General features: G+C 39.6%; 1 protein-coding gene across 1 annotated transcript in view; it reads right to left on the bottom strand.

Moving 5' to 3' along the window:
- Positions 1–323: 323 nt before the first annotated feature.
- LMNB2 (lamin B2) overlaps positions 324–22,147 on the bottom strand; it is a 40,155-nt gene continuing 18,331 nt past the window's right edge. Inside the window, exons 4-12 of the mRNA XM_069218198.1 lie at positions 21,877–22,002; positions 21,242–21,412; positions 15,731–15,856; positions 15,225–15,445; positions 14,423–14,759; positions 13,189–13,299; positions 9,598–9,717; positions 9,314–9,415; positions 324–7,688 (exon numbers count right to left, since the gene is read on the bottom strand). Of these exons, the coding sequence (XP_069074299.1) occupies positions 7,647–7,688; positions 9,314–9,415; positions 9,598–9,717; positions 13,189–13,299; positions 14,423–14,759; positions 15,225–15,445; positions 15,731–15,856; positions 21,242–21,412; positions 21,877–22,002 (1,356 nt within the window). The 3' untranslated portion in view covers positions 324–7,646. The remainder of the gene's footprint in view (positions 7,689–9,313; positions 9,416–9,597; positions 9,718–13,188; positions 13,300–14,422; positions 14,760–15,224; positions 15,446–15,730; positions 15,857–21,241; positions 21,413–21,876; positions 22,003–22,147) is intronic.

The following is a 22,147-nucleotide window of genomic DNA, read 5'->3' as shown; positions in this document are numbered from 1 at the left end:
TGCACACGTGGAACTTACAAAGATTTACCTTGTACTTTGATTTGTTCATTATGCTGGTGGTTCTATTTGTGGTGTGCTACTAAAGTGTATTCTCTGACCCTGGATACCAAACCATACATTTCATTTAATCTAAAGTGGGTCCCATCCATCCACAATTGGGACTGCCAATAACATGCAACAGGCAATTTTGCAATTCACATTTTTTACCATACAAGGTATTGAAGCCATCATGTTTGGATTCTGCAATATACAGCTTTAGTAGAACCGAAACGTTTACAATAAAATTACAGTAAACTAAAATAATTCTCAATACAGAGACATGCTTAGGTCAGATAAAATGCAAAACATTTATTGGGAGTGTTGTACAAAAAAGGTTCCAGTCAATATGTATTTTACAAATCATTGATAGACATTTGGCATGCATACTAGTATTCAAACAAAAACATTGAAATGATAAAGTCTAGATTTTCCTGTAGATTTAAAAATGTGTGCGAATATCGCTAGCAGTTTAAATTTCATCTGCTTTTTTGTAGGTTTTATTGTACAAGCCTACAAATGTTAAAAACTTTATAAGCCATACAAAAGCTCTTGTACAGTAAAATTGAGAAACAAAACTTGATAAGTTTACAATTGTGGTAACCACTGTATAAATAGAATATCAGCTACTCAAGAGTAATTAAAAAAACAAGAGTTCAAGTCAGAATGTATCAATTATGAAAATAGATCTCAAATAAAGTACTGAATAATTATTTTAAGCCGCATGGTTAAGTTCCACCTAGAAAAGCTTATTGCTGGTTTACTTTGACTGTTTTGGTAGCCAATAGAAGCTCCTTTACCCAGCCATATGGTTAACACATTTGTCAGTGATAGCAGCAGAAGCAATAATTCCTTTCTTCTGCATCTATCAACATATTAAAACTTCCTATTGTGTGCTAAGTAAGCCAATGTTTACATCCTGTACTTGGCTACCCGAGTAGCATCGGCAGATGTTACTCTGTGCAGCTATGCAGAGACAACCAAGCATGGACATTAGAAACCAATGGTATGGCTTGACAAGCAGGTTTCATGAGCAATTTACATTTTGTGCTACCTTTGGTCAACATGGGATATTTGTAGTAAATGAACATGCGTACAGACCTTACATTTGTTAAAAGTATAAAGAATACTGTAATCAGTGCCTTGGGAGACCCACAGTAGCTAGTTTTCCTCAACTTCTTCCTCTTAATGTCAATGGAAATGTAAAGAGTCAATTTAAGTGCTATTGCATAAACCCTTTCAGACAGGTTATCTCAATTTGTGCTTCCCTTAGTTTTTACTTTCTCAAGAGGATACATTTTCATTCTGTCTAGACGTTAGCATTTCAATAAAGGCATTATGTTTACAAAATATTTAATATATGCTAATACAATCATATAAAAATCCCTTAAATTAAGTAGTCTAAGGCTAAGCATACAGGAGAGCAAACAACATTTTTTGTTTCCCAGGCGTTTTAAACCATTTAAAGAAGCTTTTGGTTATTTAGGGATCCTTTCATCCCAGTATGGTTTTCATTTTATGGTACAATCAACCTTCCATTCGCTGTTTTAAATTTGTTTTGCTGTAAAAACCAAACGTGATTGATTAGCGTAAATGTAGCAACTCAATAGGACTGTCATTAAAAAAATTATGTAGAATCGAGGATCACTTCACAGTTTTGTAGATTCACAGTGAAATTGTGCCTGGCCAGGAAGCAAGCACAGAACTCTGAAGTCACAAGTCCTTGCCATTTGACTAGTGATGGAGGCCACTCTATAGCTAGAGAGCATGTACTGCAAATGCAAGATCAGTTAGAACTGCAGACAAGACTGTTTTAGAGAGTGTTTAGAGGTTTGTTATTCTGCCACTAACTGTGTGCAACAAAATAATAGGCTGACTGAGGTAATGTCTTATCTGTTAGATTCAACAGAAATAAGCCCACTGATCACTCACTATAACATGTGAGATTCAAGATAGATTACTGTAAAAGTTACAGATCACGTTTTGAGAATTCAAGTCAGTCAAATTTAAAAACAGACGCTGCAATTAGATTTTAAACACTCATGATCCTCTGATCCAAACTAGAGGTTCAAGATTGTGTGTGGATTTTGCAAGATAAAACCATTTATGTGGCAGCTCTAACCTAAAGATAGCTAAATTTAGCTAGTTGGTTCTTACCTAGGAACCATGAAGCCGATGAGCTGAAGCAACGCTTATTGCAAGAGACAACCTTTCAATTTTTAATGCAGTAATTATGAACTTTCTATAAAAGTGGCTAAAAAAAGCCGTTCACAGCTTTAAATTACCCAGTGTTTAACTGCTACATGACAAATCCTCTTTAGAAAGTACAGTCCTGCTAAGTCTTAAATGATGCAATCAAAAGGTAGGCTTACCTTACTTTGAAGCTGATATTTAGAACGCCAGTCAACCTCACAGCACAACTAAAGTAAAATGTACAGCGAATGCCTGACAAAGTCTGCAAAATGATTTAAGTTTAAGAAATGTATTGTTACAACCACCCCCCACACCCCCCTTTAACACTAAAGTTTAACTTCTGGAGACAATCATATAGACCCTATTCTTCAACTCCAACCAGCCTGATGTCTAGCCTTCAAACAACATTGTAGGCTGCTTAAACTAACCTCTATGATTGCACTCTGAATGTTATTCTCTTCCACTGCATTCTTGCATCCCTTTCTACAGTCTCTGCAATCTGATGTCTCTCATAGCTTTTCATTTTCAGAGAGAAACTGTTGAGAATGTGGAACCTAGTGCTGAGCCCTATATGAGATGGTCTGAGACCACCTTTTATATATATATGTATGGCCACACTGGTTTAATAAGGGCCCGAAAAGCAAAAATGATAGTTCTGATGTATAATAAACTGAAAATACTATGTAAAAAATGCCAATGCAAGAAAACATCCTTTATATCAATGCATGACAGTTTTAAGATTCACAGACTTTGAAGCTCTACTTGATTTCAAATTAGCACCACAGCATGCTTACAATTCAACTTGTTTGGCCTGTCCAATACAAGTTCTGAATTAAGCTTCAAAACCAGGAACACCAATCAATCATGAACTGCGACTCCTCAAGGTATATGGTAGCATTGTTTGAAATTAATTACCACCACTTTCAAGTTTCAGAGTTCATAAATCAGCACTGTCAAGAGGAAATCCAGGAAACCGTTCACAATGGTGAAAGAAAAGGTGATTCCTGCTAGTGTTCTGGAGTCAAAAGATGAAATGTTGTCACCTGGTACTAGGCTGCTTACAACAGAAGAAAAGGTTTAGGCTCACTACAGTACCGTATCGTAAGGCAATTCTGATGTTCTATAGTTTCTGCGCAGCACAGCAGATGAGAAAAACAGCAGGATCTGCTCTCTACAGCCAAACCGCAAGACAGAGCAGTGCAATTATAGGTGCAAAAATTCTGCTTGGCTTTGTGTGCATATACTTTTTTTGTTAAAAAAAAAAAGCTAATAGCAGGGTAATAAGTCAACTGGAAGACAAGAACCTGCGTAACTTTAATTTTGTATCTTACCACTTTACGTTGAAAAGAACTGTAGGGTATTTTTTTTTTTTAAAGTGTGAGAAACTGCTGATAGTTTTATTTAAACAACGGTGCAATTAGCTATTTCAATAACACCTGTGAAAAAGGTGCAAAATACGTGGCTAAGGAAAAAATTGTTGTATACTATCAGGTTACTCCTGGTTCAGACAAATAAAACATAAAAAGTGAACTACATTTTGTGTATTTAAGATTGCTACTAGCATGTGTTAGGTGTCGAAAGTAAGTGGATGCACTGAATGCATGCAGCCTTGTTCCATTAGGTGCATGAAATACTTTAAATATGTGGGATTCGTTTAGGATTCTTATTTAAGAGTGCCCAGAGGCACCTGGAACTGATACTATGCTGAAAACCTAAAGACTCCCTTATATAAGTAATAAATTACAATCATAAACAAGATTTGATACAGCTTCCTGTATGTACCAATTTAAAGATAACCCACCCCCAATTTTTAATGCATAATCTTTTTTAATGTACATTAGCCTGAGGACAGCTAAACTAGTGACCATTGACAGTGGAAATGTTATTAAGCATTTTGGTATTTATTAAATGATACCTGCTTTTCTATACATTGATTATTCAACTAATTCATGTAAACGAGAAATGACGCCAGAGCAGAGAACATACGACCAAAATTGTATTTAGGACTACATTTACTAGCCACTAGTATTAAATGTCAAGAAATATGTTCTGATAAATCGTCAGTGGGCACAATGGCAATTTTACTCTACAGATCACACTGTCGAACAGCTGGAAATCTGCATAGAACATGCACAAAAAAATTGTAAATTGCTTTGGTGCCTATTAGACGGATCCAAACGTTTTTAAAATGAGGACCAGAACATAATTAAGTGGATGTTCAAGTACATTTGTGTTTGACTCAAATGTAAAATAATTTCCCTTAATTTCTCCCCAGCTGATATTACCGCCATCATAGAAGAAAATATGTGGTTTTGAAAACTAGACCACAATTTAACCTCAGAATTTGCACCCCTTTCCAGGCAAGAGCATTCAGAAAAAATTTGTGGCACAATTACAGCTGTTGCAAATTGTAAGTAGTTCAGGAACGTGAATGGGTTAAATGGTGCCAAATTGAAAACTGTTATGGTCAGGAAGAGGACACTGCCTGCTTTGGAGGTAAATAAGTTGCACTAATACCATACCTGAAGCGGAAACTTCCACTGGAAGAACATGTACTTGCAGAGAACAGCTCTGAAACACCTTGTTTTGTAGATTTGCATATGGGTGGTTAAATGAATGCCCCATAAACAGAGTAATAATTATGTTATTCATGTCAGAATTAGACAGCAGAATCTCTTTCAACTGCAAAAATGCAAAGATAGCCAAAAGACCAACCATACGTCCATCAAGAGCAAAAGAGAACATAGTGCGAGGTGTGGCCAAGATAGTGTTTCAGGACAAATCGCCTAAACTAAAGTACATGAATAAATGAATTTGTATTGACTTAATCGAAAGCTGAAATGAGGTAAATGTGCATGAAAGCATTCAACTTTCATAAGTAAATGATTTAGCTTGTGCCAGAACTTTTCGGAAACCAATGTAAAAGAAATACAACCTTAGAAGATCTACCTTACCCATCTAAAGTTTTGGACTGTCCTTGGGTAGCCAAATTGGACAGTCTACTTTGGATACTGGACCACAATGCCCTCCCTGTACCTGTTACACGAAAGGCAAACAAATTACTGTCTCGCCCCATTGTGAGTCTAGGATTTAAGAATGTGCAAACAGGGCACATTTTTTAAACAATGCAGTCTGTCAGTTTTTTGGACGTCCCATTATTTAGATAGCACCTGCCAATATTAGATGGCTGCACTTATTTTGACGGTCGGCTCAGGATATAATCGAATTACCATCTAAACCAAGCCTACTTTTCATCTCATTAATGTGAAATGGCATCATCAGGACCTAGATTGTAGTAATGCTTCAAACACCTGACAAAGAATTGCATCTGTGAAGGTAATGAAGAATGATCTTACAATCTAAAATTGAACCTATTTTCTCCTACAACAGAAACGGATTCAAAATTACTAACAAGAGCCACATTAGCGCCCAAAAGAAAAACAATAAGGATTATAGTAAAGTCTCCTAAATTCAACCAGGAAAATTGGGGTCTGATCAATAAGGTTTGTACGAAATTAGAGCTGCAAAACGTTGTTTTACTTCTCCTTTGCTCATGTGATGGTTTGAGAATTAGAAGAAATATTTGACTAACTCGATGCTTCTAATGGTAAAGCATATTTCTCAACTCGAGCCATTTGAAACTAAGCTGACACAAAACGAGCATGTTGCAGAATGAAAGTATCAAAATGAAGCAATCAAGTGTTTCTCAATTTCTGAATTTTGACCATACATTCCTCAGAAAAGCACACAATTGAACCAGTTTACTGGCACAGATTTTAAAAAATGTTAAAAAAATATAGGTTATAAATATTTTCACATATGATGTTTTAACATGGTACGTTAGCAAGGAAAACTTGTGTACAGCAGTTGGAAGGTGTATTATAAAAAATAGCATCTTAATCACAGATTCTCATATCAGGCTAATCAATTGAATCTCTGAGAAACATAATTTCAGTTGGATATATTTTACATACATACAGTTGCATGATTATACAACATTTCGAGCAATTTACCCAAGCAGGGTGAGAAGTGTAGTGCAAAAAAGAGGGCCGATTGACAATATAATCGCCACAATTAAACTTTTTTTGACTTGCAAGAAATTACTTTGTTTTGAGTTTGCTACTGCTTTTCTTTAACGGATCCCAAAATTCTGCTTCTTGAGATATTGAGCACCATCAACTCATTTGACATTTCTTATTACTTGACAGCCATTTTTGCACTATTATGTTTCCACCCTACCAGCATGTCAGCAGACATTATTTAAGCTCTGAAAATGGACTATCTAGATAATTTCAGTCTAACCTTTCATTGAAGCAACGTTCCAAATGCCACCCAAAAAAACAAACAAAAAAAAAAACATGCACACAATCTCCAAAATGTACAACATAGCACCATCAGGAGCGATGGTAGAACTATGGCTGTTTACAGCCAGATTCTAGGAGCAGCGAAGCCTATATCTACAGCTTTTTCTGGAGAGGTGAATTTTAAAGAAAAGGACTTAAAATCTCTCTGCAAGAATCTGTGGCTTAACAGCCGCTTTCAGATAGGTGTTGGTCGGAGACTAGCCCAGAACACATAAGTTCTATGGTTTTGATAAGGGTTTGTTGCAAGTTGTCTAAAATAAGTTACTTGAACGAATTATCCATTACAACTTGGGTGCCTGGATAATAGGGGATGCCAGTGTTCTCGGTATATATGTACTGAATCAGAATGTGGTTTGGAAAATATATTGCAATTTGACCTGCATGCTTAGAATTTCCATAGCTAGGGCATGGAATTCTAAAGCAGCCACATTTGGCAGAAGTCTCTTGTTCAGGTTTTCTAAATGGTAATCAGATGTTACTGATCTTACCACAAACAAAAACCTAAAAGATCAGAGTGCAGCAGAAACAGCATAAGCAGACTGGTTCCTTTTTAGTTCGATGTGGACTCAACCTGAGAACAAGGCACAAAGCAGACCAAGAGAACTTGCACATTCACGAGAATCATCTCGAGGTTCAGTCTCCAAAATTAAGATTTGTAGAGATGTGCACCTTATGCATCTGCTATTTTCAATTCTAAGCACATCTGATCAAATCTATCTCCTTATCCAAAGCACAACTGAGGCTAAGATTTATTCTGCACTCCATGAGATCTCATTCGTTCCTTTCCTAAAAGGAAGTATTACTGGAACAGTATCTATATAAAAAAAAAAATGTGATTTACCTTCCAATAGTGTTTTCAGGAGGGAAGATGGAAGCTATTTAAAAGTTCTGGCAGTTTTCTTGAATTAAAAATGTGTTCTACAAAAATGTAACATGAGTAAAATTATAAAGGAAAAAAAGACATACAAAAATAGTTTTCAGTGGCTCCGAAGGAAAAATGCAAACAAATCAAAGTCCGCAAAAATAAAAAATAAAATCATATATAACACTTTTTTACATCACAGAACAGCCTCTCGATGTTGTTCTAGGATCACCCTAAAAGAAAAAAGAAAAAAGGTTTACGTCAAAAACAATAAGAAAATACTTCAAGTATAGTATCACTAACACATTATGCTAATGCAGGTCTTCAAACTGGGGGGCCTCAAGTGATCCCGGGAGGAGGGGGGGGGGGGGGGGGGCTAAACTCTGGTCAAAAGAATTATTATACAAATAACATGCCTTTGTTTTAAGCAGAAGCATGTTATTGCAGTTTTAAAAAGGTAACAGTACTTAACTGCAATGTTTAAATAGGTTTAGACCTATTTAAATATTGCCATCTTTCTAAAATAATTGTGAAAAATTCTGAGGGGGGGACCAGAATCCATCTCAGAAATGATTTTTTCTATACTGGCTCGTTGGGGATTTCTGAGGAAGATCTGAAAGCCAAAATCTTGTAGCAGAAAGGTTCCTGCTATGTATTCCAAAGGTGTGGCAGACTAAAGGTAGGATGTTGTATTTGGCGTTAGTTCATATCTAAAGCTTACAAATCCACTTTAAGTAGTTTATCATGCCTGACACCTGTCAATGTCAGCAAATATCCCCCTCATGGAAAGTCCACATTAATATCAAGTAGCTCAAGGTCTGACACATTCACTGCAACACTGATATCTTGACTAGAACTAGAGAACTGGCGAGCTTGTCAAAAGCTCTCGAGAAACAGCATATAGCATCCATGGGTATATTGTGTGTAATTCTCTGCAAAGAACCTTAAAAGGGTACTGAATCTACATAGCAGTGCTAAAGATCCATAATCTAGAGAAAATGATACCCTCAACACAACCTTAAAAGTAACCCATAAAAGAAAGCGACAATCATTAAAAGCTGGAAGGTAAAATGTAATACTCATTAGAAATTAAAAACACAGCCAAGTTAGAATCAAGTGGTCAAAGACAGAAACTGGTCCTATATTGAACCCATTCCCAACTGAATAACCCTTGATAAAAATAAATAAAAAAAAACTCAAATTATAATTTTCCTGCACTATCCCAATGATTGTTTCCTGTAAGCCTCCCAAACAGCAGACACCTGAGCCTCTAGGCTATTTGACAGCTAACAGACTTACATAATCTTTCAAAACTCAAAAACAAGTACAGAAAAGACAGTTTCGCATTCATCACAAATCTCCATCCACGTCCAAACATTGTGAACTCAAGGATTGATCACACCTCACTAGACACTCCACATTATCACAACTCAGATGCCAGATGTACAATTATTGCTTCCCAACAGCCTAAGTAAACATTCATCACCTATACAGTGCTCAAGAACCCATGAAAAAGCGTGATCAACAGGTCCAAGCACCATCACAATTTAGTCAAACGTCTGCCTTGAAAGGAGACTTTTAAAAATATTTAACTCCTTAATGATCAGACCATCATTACCCCAGTGGATTTTAGGCAATACATATTTTCTAAGCAACACAGAGAAGAAGCTCAGAACTTCGCCAGTATGTGGCCACACTTAATGCCCAATGCATCATTCACTGGACAGAACTGTATTTAAAAGTATCCAGCTCATGTTCATGAGTTGAAGGGAGCAACCAAAATCAAACCATATTCACAGCTGTGATAGTGTTTTCCTACGGCTAATTCAATAACTATTGCTATAGAATTTTAAGTCACCTGCTGGTGGAAGAGGTCCTCATCGCCGAAATCTGCTTCATCTTCATCTTCCTCCTCTTCTCCGTTTTCAGTGGCTTTTGACACAATTCTTACAGCAACTTCCTAAATAACCGGAAAGTATGCACATGAGAGAGTATACTGCTCTGAAGGCACCGCTAACTAGTTTCACCTTTAGGCTAATTTTAAGAGCGCGGTGTAGAACACAGTGACGTATAAAGACACCACATAAAAAAAAAAGTGCAGAATTCTCATCATATAAATGAAGACTCAGCATAATTACTTACCTCTCCGTCAGCATTAACAAGAAACGTCCTGATATTGGACCCTGTGCCCCAGTTACTTTGGCCTTTCCATACAAGAACTGAAGGTGGACTATGTGTAACGCCTGCATCCGCACCATAAATCTGAAAAAAAAAAAAAAAAAAAAACTAAAAATCAGTAACACGCAATTTCGATTATAAACATGTCAATACATGGCATGCCGTTCAGTAGGTGGTCCAGCATTTACAAAATCTAATTATGCCACCACCTCATGGGCAAGAATAGCACTCATTTATCTTGTACCTAACTATATCAACATAACAATCCAGGCTCTATATTACCCCCCCCCCCCCCAAAACACACACAGACAGAAGGACTGTAAAGCAAAGAACGTTTAACACCTTTCATCTTTCTGCAAATAGCACAGGTTAACCATCAACTAAGCTCCCAAACAAGATTATATTAGATCAAATGCAGATTCTAGTGAGTACGGTGAAAAAAAATAGATTACAAACTATTTTGGAGTGAACTGGGGGTAGCGGGCTTAAACTTATACATAGGTTGTTGTAAGCAAAGACAGTGAAAGTGCAGTAGTAAAATGGTCAAATTACAGAAAGTCAAAGCAGATCCATCTCAAGCCACTTTCTCCTTAATATCCTTCTTCGAAACCCCTCAATCTGACCTACAAAAGCACTTTCGCATATGAAAGCAACCAAGATAAAATACCAAAATGCACCCAAGTACACGGCAGGGTAATGCTGACAGTCTCCACTAGACATGATTTGAGGAATAAAGGGATTCTTTGCAGTTGCAAGAGGGAAGCATCCTACAAACGCTTTAAACTATTTCATATCCTGAAACGTAACTTTTCAGTCCAACTATCAGTCACTGTATTTCAGTTTCACAGTAAGAATGCATTTTCCACTTTAGTGTAGCGGATATGAACATTTTAATGCATAAATGGTATGTTCTAAAACAGCGATTTTTGACTACTGTGGAACCTCACTGAATCAATTTGAAATTAGGACTCCCAGTCTAAGCAATTTCTATTATATGAATCTCAAAACAATACACATACAAAAAAGTGTGCACCAAACAAGTGCTCAAATATTGGAATATTTAATTCAAAAATATAAAGTTTTAAAATATCGAATTTTGCTTTTGTCTGTATATAAATTTAATGTATCAGTTTTTATATTTAAGACAGTTGCGGACCCCCAAGGATCCTCGAATACTGCAGAAAGTCTCCAAGGGAGATGCTTGGCATAACAGGTTTTTCTAGGTGCTTTTAATGTACATGATATGGATTTAGTCATGATACATTTGGAAGTGAACATTACACTGTAACTTTAAACTATGCTATTTCTATTTGACCTGAAAGGTGATAAGTGGATTATTAAGACGGTCAAAGCCATTTGAAAAGCTGGTCCTATAGTTAAAACTTAACTGGGCGCATCAGCTGGAGCGAGGCGAAAGTGCTGCTGTGGGTACAGAGGGCAAAAGACTGAAGGAATTTGAGTGGTGTGATGAAGAATGACCCCCGGTGTATCTCCACGAAATTTCCAGCAAGGCCCTGTTCCTAGATTAGCATGGGTTTGTCACTCAGCAGTTTACCAAAATGTATTTGAGAAAAGATTGGTAGGAAGGCAAAAGTAGATGCTTGTAGGTTTATAACGATTGTGAGCTCTAGGACCACCTACACCCAACAATATTTTACTACTCTGAAGGTAAGAACCACGTACACCGTGCGAACAGGGAATAGGCATCAGGTTTAGCAAACCAGTATTTTACATTTATTACAGCCCCTCACAGGCGCCATCATAATTCCCTGTTGGATGTAACCACTCAAAACTGGCTTTAATAGCTCCAACAATTTGGTTTTTGAACCCCATTTTGAAAATGCACTGTATCAAAAGATTTTTCCGTTAGACCCTAAGATTCTTTCAGTTGGTGTGCCGCAAGGACCTCCACTCAGCTTCACTCTTTTTAATGTTTATCTAGCAAAGCCTGTGGAGCCATTGGAGTCAAGGTAATTTCCTATGCTGACACACTTCTTCTATCAGTGGAGGAGATGTGGATTCCGTCTTTTACAGTCTGCGTCTCAGCTGTTTTTGAATTGATGTCCTGTAATCACCTGATGTGCAATATGGACAAGAGATCCCTCCTATATGGGTCATTCTTTCCGACAAGTGGGCTGAGTGTTGGCCTCATGGAGCCCCCCCCTCAGTCAGAAGTTGTTAAAATCCCTTGGTCAAATACAACAACCAAGTTTCTTTTCAGCCACAAGTGTCTGTGGTAGGTAAATGCTTCAGTCCGCTTTCTGACACTGAATAAATTCCTGCACTTTCGTCCCTTTTCAGCTAGGAAGACAACCATTACCTTAATTACATCTAAGCTGTGTTATGACAATGTTCTTTATTTGGGCACCCAAGGCTATTTGATTCAGACACTCCAGATTAAGATGGGTGGCCTCATTCTGCACATTCTTAAACTCTCTTTCAGAGCAGCAGTATCCCCCTGTTTTAGCTCTCTTCACCGGCCCAGGTTAAGCAGATTGCCAACCAAGCTCTGGTTCTGACAGATTATTTTCCACTCTGGACCTCAATATCTCAAAGCCAAAAATAATCTTTACTTTCCAGTGAGAAAGCTGCACTCGTCCAATGAGGCTTTGGCTGAGGTTCCTAGAGCAAGGCTAACCAGAAAGGGCTGCTGCTCTTTTTAGGGCGCAAGCGCTCTGGCGTGTTGTAATCTCTGTGGGCTTTTAACCACGCCCTCTCTTGCTATTCATTCTTTGTTGCGCCTGTTTTAAATGCTTCACTTTTATTGGTGCTTTTCGTGAAATGTCCCTCCTTTGTGTGCAGAGTTCCCTCCCAGGTGATTGCACTAAGTTAATATTTTGGTTGGCTATCACACTACGTCATGCATCCTCCTGTTACAGCGTGTGATGGCTCCTCCTCCGGTTTCGATTTGCCTTTCATTCCAGCTGCGAACCTTTCCAGGCTTTCATACAGGGAGCCAATACCACTTGCGCTCACGGTGGCCATGGCCTTTTGAATTGACTTGCTTACGTCAACTGTTTTACTTTACTTGCCACATAAACTGAAATTGGAAAGTTAGGAATTTACAACACGAACAGCACACTCAAGCAAACGTGAGACCCATTACATTGTAAATGCTTGTTTTTGTTGGCAGCTTTAGCCTAGAATAAGGTCTCTTATGAGCTTCACTCTGCAGCCTTTGAACCACTGTTTAGAAAAAAGCCCAAGACTTCACCCTTTGTTTTTTTCCATAATTCTTATCACCTACTTATGTAATTTGTTTTCTAATAAGCAGTCTCCTAGGACATTGGAAGGGTAACATGCCATAAGGCAACATGTATATCAAGTCAGTGACAATTGTAAGCAGAAATCATTGGAGATGAACCAGCCAAAAAAAAAGTAAAACATCACGTTCTTTGATGAACTGACTACATTCTAAGCTGCAATACAACAAAAGGAAGAGACACCGGATTATTGTAAACTTTCGAATGAAAAGCATGCTGACAAATTAAAATAATAACACATTTAAAAAATATATATATATATATTTTTTTTTTTCAAAACTTAGCACCATACCTTCACAGTCTGCCCAGCCTTTAGAGTATATTTGGGTGTAAATTTGTACGATATTTCTTCTTCATCATCTCCAATCTGTCTCTTCAGTCTCCAGTTACCAAGAGACTGATCCTAAAATAAAAATAAACATTTAATCTGGGGTAGTAGTAAATCAAAGCACTCAAGAGCCAGTAAAAAAGGGGGCTCAGAATGACTAATGCGGACAGATCATAAAATGCTTAAACCAATAAGTTATAATAATTTAAAGTGCCAGTAGGTAGCCTATTATGCTACTTTCTTTAGGTTTGTGTGTCACCTCTGAACTGTTACAACTAGACAGAAGTCGAAGATAAGCCAAAAAAAGAAATCCAACAAGAATTATAACGACAAATACAGGCTGCACCGAAGTGGAAGAAACTCAAAGTAGCATTGATCGTTAGTAAGTCTCGGGGTGCAATTCTGCTCAAGCTACGGTAGCAGTCAAGCATTCGAGGCTGCTCAAGTTCCAAAATTATGCGAGGGTGTGGAGTTCACCAGACAAACTAAGACTTCTGAATGGAATGCTACCCGCAGGAAAGACCAGTGTTTACATACTGGAACAAGCAGCTCCATCCATCCCATGCTGTTCATTTGTTTGCCATGACCGGTAATAGCACAGATAATTCAAATAAGGCTACCGCAATTGGCCAAGAATTATTGCTAGATCAGCATGGGGCATCTGAACCCATTCTCCACATTGTTATTGTCCCAGTTACAGGATTCAGTGGTGCTAGTCAACTCTGCACAATACATAAGCTGTCAAAAAAACACAAACATCAACCTAAGCACCAAAACATGCTTCAAAATATGAAAACACCCACCCAACAACATAAGACTGGCTATAATCCAATATTACAAAAAGATGTGTCATCCTTTACGACCACCAAGATTTTTGCTTCAGCTGCCAAGGCAATCACAGGACATTCCAGCTAGCGTGGTGCTACTGCGAAAGTTCAATTTGCAACAATCATGGTTAGACAAGTAGTTCTCTGTCCTTCCAGCCTCTCAGCAGCAGAACTCTGGTGGGATTTAAGTCTTGGTGCTACTTTGGGTCTTCGAGGTAGTCTGCATATTATCTACAATTATTCGTGTTCAGCCATCATAAATATTCACTCCAAAGTGAAAAAAATCGAATCTTAATTATCCACTACACATCAGGAGTTTAAAGAGATGGTAAGCCAAAGTACGTTTCCAATGTACACCAATCGCAACTTACCTTCTCGGAGTTATTTTTCAGCTCCACGTATTTCCCCTCCAGATCCACTTCTTCAATGCTGATGCTCCCAATGGCTTTTGCTTGCTGTGACATATGGAAGCTACTGCTGCCTCCACTTGCACCAACACTTGCACCAGTACCACTGACACTTGTTGCAGTAAAAGCAGCTTCACCACCCCCAATTCCGACGCCAGAATGTAGTCCACTCCCTGAAAGTTCTTCCGTCTCTATACGTTTCCTTTTGGTCCGGGAAGAACGGACAGCAGTTGAGCTGCTGCTGCTGGAGGTAGCCCGAGAGACTGTCACACGTGAAGATGGGCTTGGGGACAATTTTAAGCTAAAACAAAATTGATAGAACTTTAACATTATATTTTAATGTTGCAACATCAAATCAATCCCAATAGCTGCAGTGGTTCCAATCTATGGCAGGACACATGGTTTACCCAAAAATTATAGTTCGGATATTTTATTCTGAAATATGCTGTCCATCACTAATATGGTCACAGAAGGCTGGTCCTTGGATTAGGTTGTACGTGAAGGTTCAGAAGATAAAGCTGCATCATCAAATTTTAAGTAAGGAATCTGTTACCAAACTATTATGACCAAATCTGAACAGAAAACAAAATCTTCAGGATGAGACTCCCAAAAATGTATGAAAAAAAAGAACAAATTAAAACTTTTATATACAATAGAAATACAAAAATGCAACGCACTACAAACTACAGGCGAAAATGGGCCTAAACAAGAACAAGCAACGAGTGACGGGTATTAAATTATTTAAAAGTTCAATGTGTCCACCAACCGTTCTTCCTCTCCTTCCAGGAGCTTCCGGTAAGCACTGATCTCCATGTCCAAGGCCAACTTCACATCAAGCAAGTCCTGGTATTCGTTTAGCTGCTGCTGCATCTGTTCTCTCATATCGGTCATTTCTCGTTCTTTTCCATCGAGTATCTTCCGGTACTTATCTCGTTCACTGGTCAACATTTCTTCCAATTCTCTGATGCGATCTTCAGCAACACTAGCCTACATGAAAGAAAAGAAAAAAAAACGTTTGGGTCACATCTGCACAATTTATCTTCACATTACCATGCACGATTTAGCTGCTCACCCACTCCGCAGTAAGTGCCTATTTTTGACTCTGCACCTGCATATTTCTCCACCATTGGTGCAGGGCCTATTTTTACCCGTTCACATAACAAGAGCTAACGTTTATCTTCATCCTGGCGACCTTAAAAATACCCTACAATTATTTCAGATAAAACTTAGAACAGTTAAGACACTTCATCTAAACCCAGAGTGTGACAATACCTGTTTCTGCAGGCCCGAGAGCTGGTGGCTGAGACTTTCTATCCTCATTCGGGCTTCCTTCACTTCTTCACGGGCAGCGCCGGCCATCTGGTCATTATGGTCAGAACTAAGTTTGGCATTTGCCAGCTTTAAAAAAAAGTTTTTAAAAAATCACTATTAGTGTCAAGCTCACAGTTTTCCTGTATACAATTCTTTCTTAAATGAGGTTGCTGATGTGTGGGTCATAGTCCACGTTTTAAGAATAAATCCATTACATCAAGCAAAATGATTAACAATACTGCTCAAACAACCCAAAATAAACTTAACTCGTATTTTGAAAATCATACCACTACCCAATTATGGATAAGGTGACACTAAACTCTTTTTCCCCAGTGGTAAAAGGCGCTCAACAATCACCCTCGAACGCAAATGCAAGCTTATTAAACACCCGAACATGGGACAGCTAAGATTATTTTAACCCCTTCTGTGCCGAGGACGTAATGGTTCTGTCCACCGGCACAGTGCTCCTGTGCAGAGGACGTAACCATTACGTCCTGGCACATGAGCTCGGGTCCCACTGTGGGCTTCAATTTATTTAGGCCACTGTTGTACCACCAGAGAGAATGAGAAATATATATATATATATATTTTATTTATTTATTTAAATAAGAGGATGGGGATATGGCCATACCCCCACCCCAAATAAATGGGGCCAAAGTTGTTCTGCAGATGGGGCAATTATCCCTGATTGGGAAAAATAGTGGGGTGGTGGCTACCAACCAGTATGGGCCTGGTTATGCCCCCACCCCAACCGAGGGGGGAAACAGTCTTTCAGCTCTCCCCACACACTAAAACATCTTATGTCAGCGAGAGGACATTTGATTATCGTGGGTTTTGGTTTTACATTTGGGCCATGAGAGCTTAACTAACTCAAAATCGTCCCACTTGGAACAGTGAGGGCTACACTTCACATGCACCCCCCGCACCATTTCCTTACCCACAATGCCCTGCAAGCCTCCTACTTTGCAGGAAATCACACATTTCCCCCACATTTTTGTGATGGAACCTTCCGGAATCTGCAGGAATCCACAAAATTCCTACCACCCAGCATTGCCTCATCTATACTGATAAATATTCTGCTGCACTGGTTTTTTCAGCCTGAAAATGTTTTTTTTCAAACTTCCCTTTTGGACCCGCTTTGGTTCCCCTTCAATTTCGACATGTTTTTGGCTCTTCCCTGTCAAAAGCACTTGGCCCACCTACACAAGTGAGGTGGTTTTACCGGGAGACTGAGGGGAACATTGGGTGGTAGGAAATTTGTCCAGGTGCAGTGATCTCACAAAGAATGTGGGAAAAATGTGTTGTTTTTTTTAAGCTAAATTTGAGGTTTGCTGAGGATTCTGGGTATGAAGACACTGGGGGAACCACGCAAGTCACACCTCCTTGGACTCCCCTTGGTGTCTACTTTTCAGAAATGTCTGGGTTTAGTAGGCTTCCCTATATGGTTGCTGAGCCCAGGACCAGAAATGCAGTCCTAGTTGTGTTTTGGGGCATTTCCTGTCGCGGGCACTAGGCCACACAAGTGAGGTACCATTTTTTTAATCTGGAGACTTGGGGGGAAAGCTGGGTGGCTCCTCTCAGATGCCAGACCTTTCAGTCACCGGAATGAGGAAAAGTGTTTTTTGGACAAATTGAGGTTTGCAAAGGATTCTGAGTAACAGAACCTGGTTGTAACCCCACAAGTCACCCCATCTTGGATTAGCCTAGGTGTCTTGTTACATCAGATTTCAATGTAAAAATGTGATGTGTTCAGGTTGTGTTTCCTGTCTTGATCATTAGGCCTACCCACACAAGTGATGTACCATTTTTATTGGGAGACTCTGGGGAGTACAGAATAGCAAAACAAGTGTTATTGCCCCTTGTCTTTCTCTACCAGAAGAGCCCAGCAGATGTAACATATTGCTTTAAAAAAATCTGACATCGCAGGAAAAGTTACAGTTTTCGGGGAGAAAAATTGCTGTTTTTTTTCACCTCAATTTCAATATTCTTTTATTTCAGCTGTTATTTTCTGTAGGAAACACTTGTAGGATCTACACAATTTACCCCTTGCTGAATTCAGAATTAACTTTCTGGGATCCAGCATTGGTTTCACACCCATTTGTCACTAACTGGAAGGAGACTGAAAGCACAAACAATAGTAAAAATTGGGTATTTCTCAGTAAAATGGCAAAATTGTGTTGAAAAATTGAGTTTTCTAATACAAGTCTGACTGTTCGTGAAAACTGGGAAGATTGTGATTTTAGCACCCAAAACCTTTTGTTGATGCCATTTTCAGGGGGAAAAAAATAAATAAATAACTTTTCACTGTATTTTGGCTAATTTCTTGGTCTCCTTCAGGGGAACCCACAAGTCTGGGTACCTCTAGAATCCCTAGGATGCTGGAAAAAGTAAGGACGCAAATTTGGCATGGGTAGCTTATGTGGAGAAAAAGTTATGAGGGCCTAAATGCAAACTGCCCCAAATAGCCAAAAAAAGGCTCGGCACAGGAGGGGGAAAGGCCTGGCAGCAAAGGGGTTGAAGCTCAATGGCAAGGAGACTGTGCTTCCTGGTAGCCGTAAACAACAGTAACAGTATAGCTGCCTCCCTTCAATAGGGTAACTTTCTATCCCCTCTGCCAATGCGTAAATTCTTGAGGTTTTCAAGTGATGAAACACTCCAAATTAACAGATCACCATGGTGTCCTCCACATGGTTTTCTAACACTTTGAAGGCAGAGGACAGCTTTCCTTCATAAAGTCCTAGGGTCTTTGAATTGCAGTCTGTTGTCGGTGCAGGAATTCCACCAACAAGCCAAGGCAAATATTGCAGTTGAGAGAAAGTGGTACTGCGGGGGACCAACTAGGGCCAGGAGGACTCAACCAAGGAGGGGGAATCAGAGGAGATCCTCAGTGACACAGAGCCCACAGGAGCAAAGGCAGCACCCACAGGACGGGGACACAGAAGTTACAGAAGGAGCCCACGCAGCACACAGAAGGGCCCCATGCCGCAGGAGAACCACGCAGAGGGCTGGAGCTGCACGTAGCCTGAAGTTCCCTTGGAGAAGATGCAAACAAGCCTTGGCATCTGCAAGAGATGTGGTGCACGGGTACTGTCCTGCGTGGGAAGGCAAGGGCTTACCTCCATTAAAGTTTGACAGCTGGCAGAGAGGAGTACTCCAGGCCAACACCTGCGATGCAGGATACACGCAGTTCAGGATGAGAGGAGATCCACGCAACTGGTCGCTATTGCAGTAGGTGCCTGCGGATGGAGGTGAGTGACTCCTTCACGCCAAGGAAGATTCCTCCTTTCCTTTTCGTGCCGACTGAAGACTTGCCGCCCTCAGAGGATGCACAGCCGGGGGAAATGTTGCAGAACCTGGAAGGAGCTGCGGAAACAATGTTGCCAGTGCCTTCTTCGTGGATGCAGATTGTCGGTTCCTAGAGGGTCCAGTCACGGTTCCAGTGGCTAGAAGTCTAAGTAAGGTTGCAGAGGAGTCCTGCTGGAATCTTGCAAGCCGAATCTGAGGACCCACCCGAGAGAGAGACCCTAAATAACCCTGAAAAGGGGACTGGTCACCTAGCCAGGTCACCACCTATCAGGAGGGGACTCTGATATCACCTGCATCACCACTCAGATGTTTCTAGTGGTCCTTGCCAGTCTGGGATTCAACATGGCAGAACCTAGGGACCCTCTGGAGGAGCTCTGGGCACCACACCTGGGGTGGTGATAGACAGGGGGGGTGAAATCCCCTTTCCAGTGTCCAGTTTCACGCCAGAGCAGGGACTGCGGCCCCTGAACTGGTGTGGTCTGGTTTATGCACAGAGGGCACCAAATGTCCCCTTCAAAGCATACAAGTGGCTCCTGGGATCCTGTTTAGCATGATCCCAGTGAACAGAGTCAAACACACTGACAACTGGCAGAAAATGGGGGTAACCATGAAAGGAAGAGGGGTACTTCCCTACATTCACTTTCTCTAAAGCTATTATTGCCCTTGGGGAAAACGTTCTCTATAAATATTAAATAAAATTATCCACGAGATAGTCCGAAAATTAGCTTTGTTGCCTGAACAGAAATATATGCTATGTAAGGGCCACTAAACGAACAAGATATCTTTCAGATGCCCTGAACACAAATCAAAGCTTACAAGTTTACTTATTTAGTAATATCAATACAAGTCTCTTTTGTTCAGTTGTTTTCACAGATATGAACCCTTATGCATATTGCAATAACTAGGCCTTTTTAAAATGCAAGAAAAAAATGCCCTGTTATAACATTAAGTGATCATGAACATCCAAGCTCTGTCTGCAACTTTGTTTGGAAGAAATTGTGACTCCTTTCAAACTTTTGCTTACCAAGCATATAAAGGTTTAAGGAAAAAGATCTTCAACGCATCGGGTATATCACTATATGTCTACAGTTCACTGCATCTGTAACGGTTGCCGGTGTTGAAGACAATAGCAGCACGCAATCCAGGGCAATTCTGTATTGACAATATCATTTCCAAAGAGAACTAATGAGCTTTTATATAAAAAAAAAAATAATAAATAACAAAAACGGGTTGCACCAGGGAAAAACAGTGCAGCCCAAAAACACCAATGGCCTTATGCAAGAGTGAGAGACATAGCTAAAGTACTTCTGTTTATGATACCTACATTCTGTGCGGCCATTCACAGAGGGCAAATTGAGGGCAAAAGAATGTGGACGCATAAAAAAAAATTCACTGCTTTATTTTTGGGAAGGGGTGGGGGGTGAGTAACAATATGAAGCTTGGAAGCAGAAGATGCTCCATAGTCGACCTCTTTCCTATGTCAAGAGTTTAGGGCCCTCAATTTTTAGTAGGTTGCTTTTTGTTAATATACTGTTAGATGTTGTTCTGTGGTTGGACTGCCCACCACCAGTGGGTTTCATACAAATAAGTGGCCACAGGAGATTGTTTTGACTTTCTAATTCTAGAAGTGGAAGTGTTAATTCATAAGTATGCGCTGGGAAATACATTTAATGTATTTTATTACATTCACATTGCAAAACCTACTACAAATAAACAAGTCCTGATAATGTTACTAGAGGGGCTCAAGATCACACTGATCTGTTTAGACTGTCAGATAAAGTGCTAGTAATCTAACAGTTTAAACATTTTAAATTCACTTTGAAAGGAACTGCATACTACTTCAAGTTCACCATTTACAAGTAAAAGTATGTCTGTCGTGAAGACTGATCCTTGCATGAGACATTAAGTTGTTCAAAACATGTGCATTTGGAAGAAAGCACCAACTAGATAGTCTTCTTATCCACATAATCTGTGTCCAATACCTCCAACAGCGTCTGATAAATGTGGATTTGACTAATACTAAGAATGTCATGGACACAACCCCATAAGAGCCTCATCTCCCACCCTAAAGATTACACAAAAAAATCCAAAGTGAAAATTGAATAGTTTTTGTACATTAAAAGTATTAGAAAACTCAAAGTACAGTAGTAGTGCAATCAGTCTTACTTTAGCCTGGAAAGTCTGCTCCAGTTCGGCCTTGTACATCCGTACTTGCTCATCATGCTGGTTTCTCAATTCCTCGAGAGCCAGAGCAAGCTTAGATTCATAATCAAAGCTCCGGCCAGTGTCTACCTCAACCATGCGCCGTTCTTGTCGCTTTCTGGTCTCGCGGGATTCCTAAAGAGGAAAGGAAATAACCGGGAGCTGTTAGAGACTGGTCCCCTTTTTAGGTCGAGCATAGCAGCGCACAAGCGCTGCTTCTTCAACGTGTTGGTATGTATCAACGCCCACCTCACGCTCCTCACTACCACTGGCTCGTGGGCGTGCCCTTCAAAAATCCTTTGATGATATTGGTAAATGGTTTATGTTTGTGTCTCCTTGTTTTATTTGGCAGCTGGTATGTATCAAGACTCCATTGGTACATATAAGTTGTGTACTTGACAGTTGAACTCAAGAGCAGTTGGAATACAGTTCTACTTGGATACTTAAAAAAGCTTCAGCTATCGAGGACATACATTACATCCTATAGTGTAGTGCAGTGCAAACGTGTACATAGCTGAGAAGCCCAGGCGTCAGGAAATCACAAACTCAAGCAAAGCATTGACCCTTGAGAGCAGCTGGGGCATGAACTGTTTCAGTACCTCGGCATAGACATTCTTTTGGAAGTCCAGTTCTTCCTGCAAACTCTGACAGCGATTTTCAAAGTCCACCCGCATAAGAGTTTCCTTTTCCAACTGCTTCTTGGCCACAGCAAGTGCATCTTCAACCTGCATACATTTAAAAGATAGTATTACACTGACTGTATCCACCAAGCAATGCAACTGTGCTGCACACAAATTAACAACTTCATAGTCAGAGCACATTTCAGCCAAGTGTAAAACATGATATAACACCTATTGGTTCAATAAAGCT

Source organism: Pleurodeles waltl, chromosome 12 (genome assembly GCF_031143425.1).
Source record: "Pleurodeles waltl isolate 20211129_DDA chromosome 12, aPleWal1.hap1.20221129, whole genome shotgun sequence".
Lineage (NCBI taxonomy): Eukaryota > Metazoa > Chordata > Amphibia > Caudata > Salamandridae > Pleurodeles > Pleurodeles waltl.
This window is presented reverse-complemented; position numbering and strand designations above follow the sequence as displayed.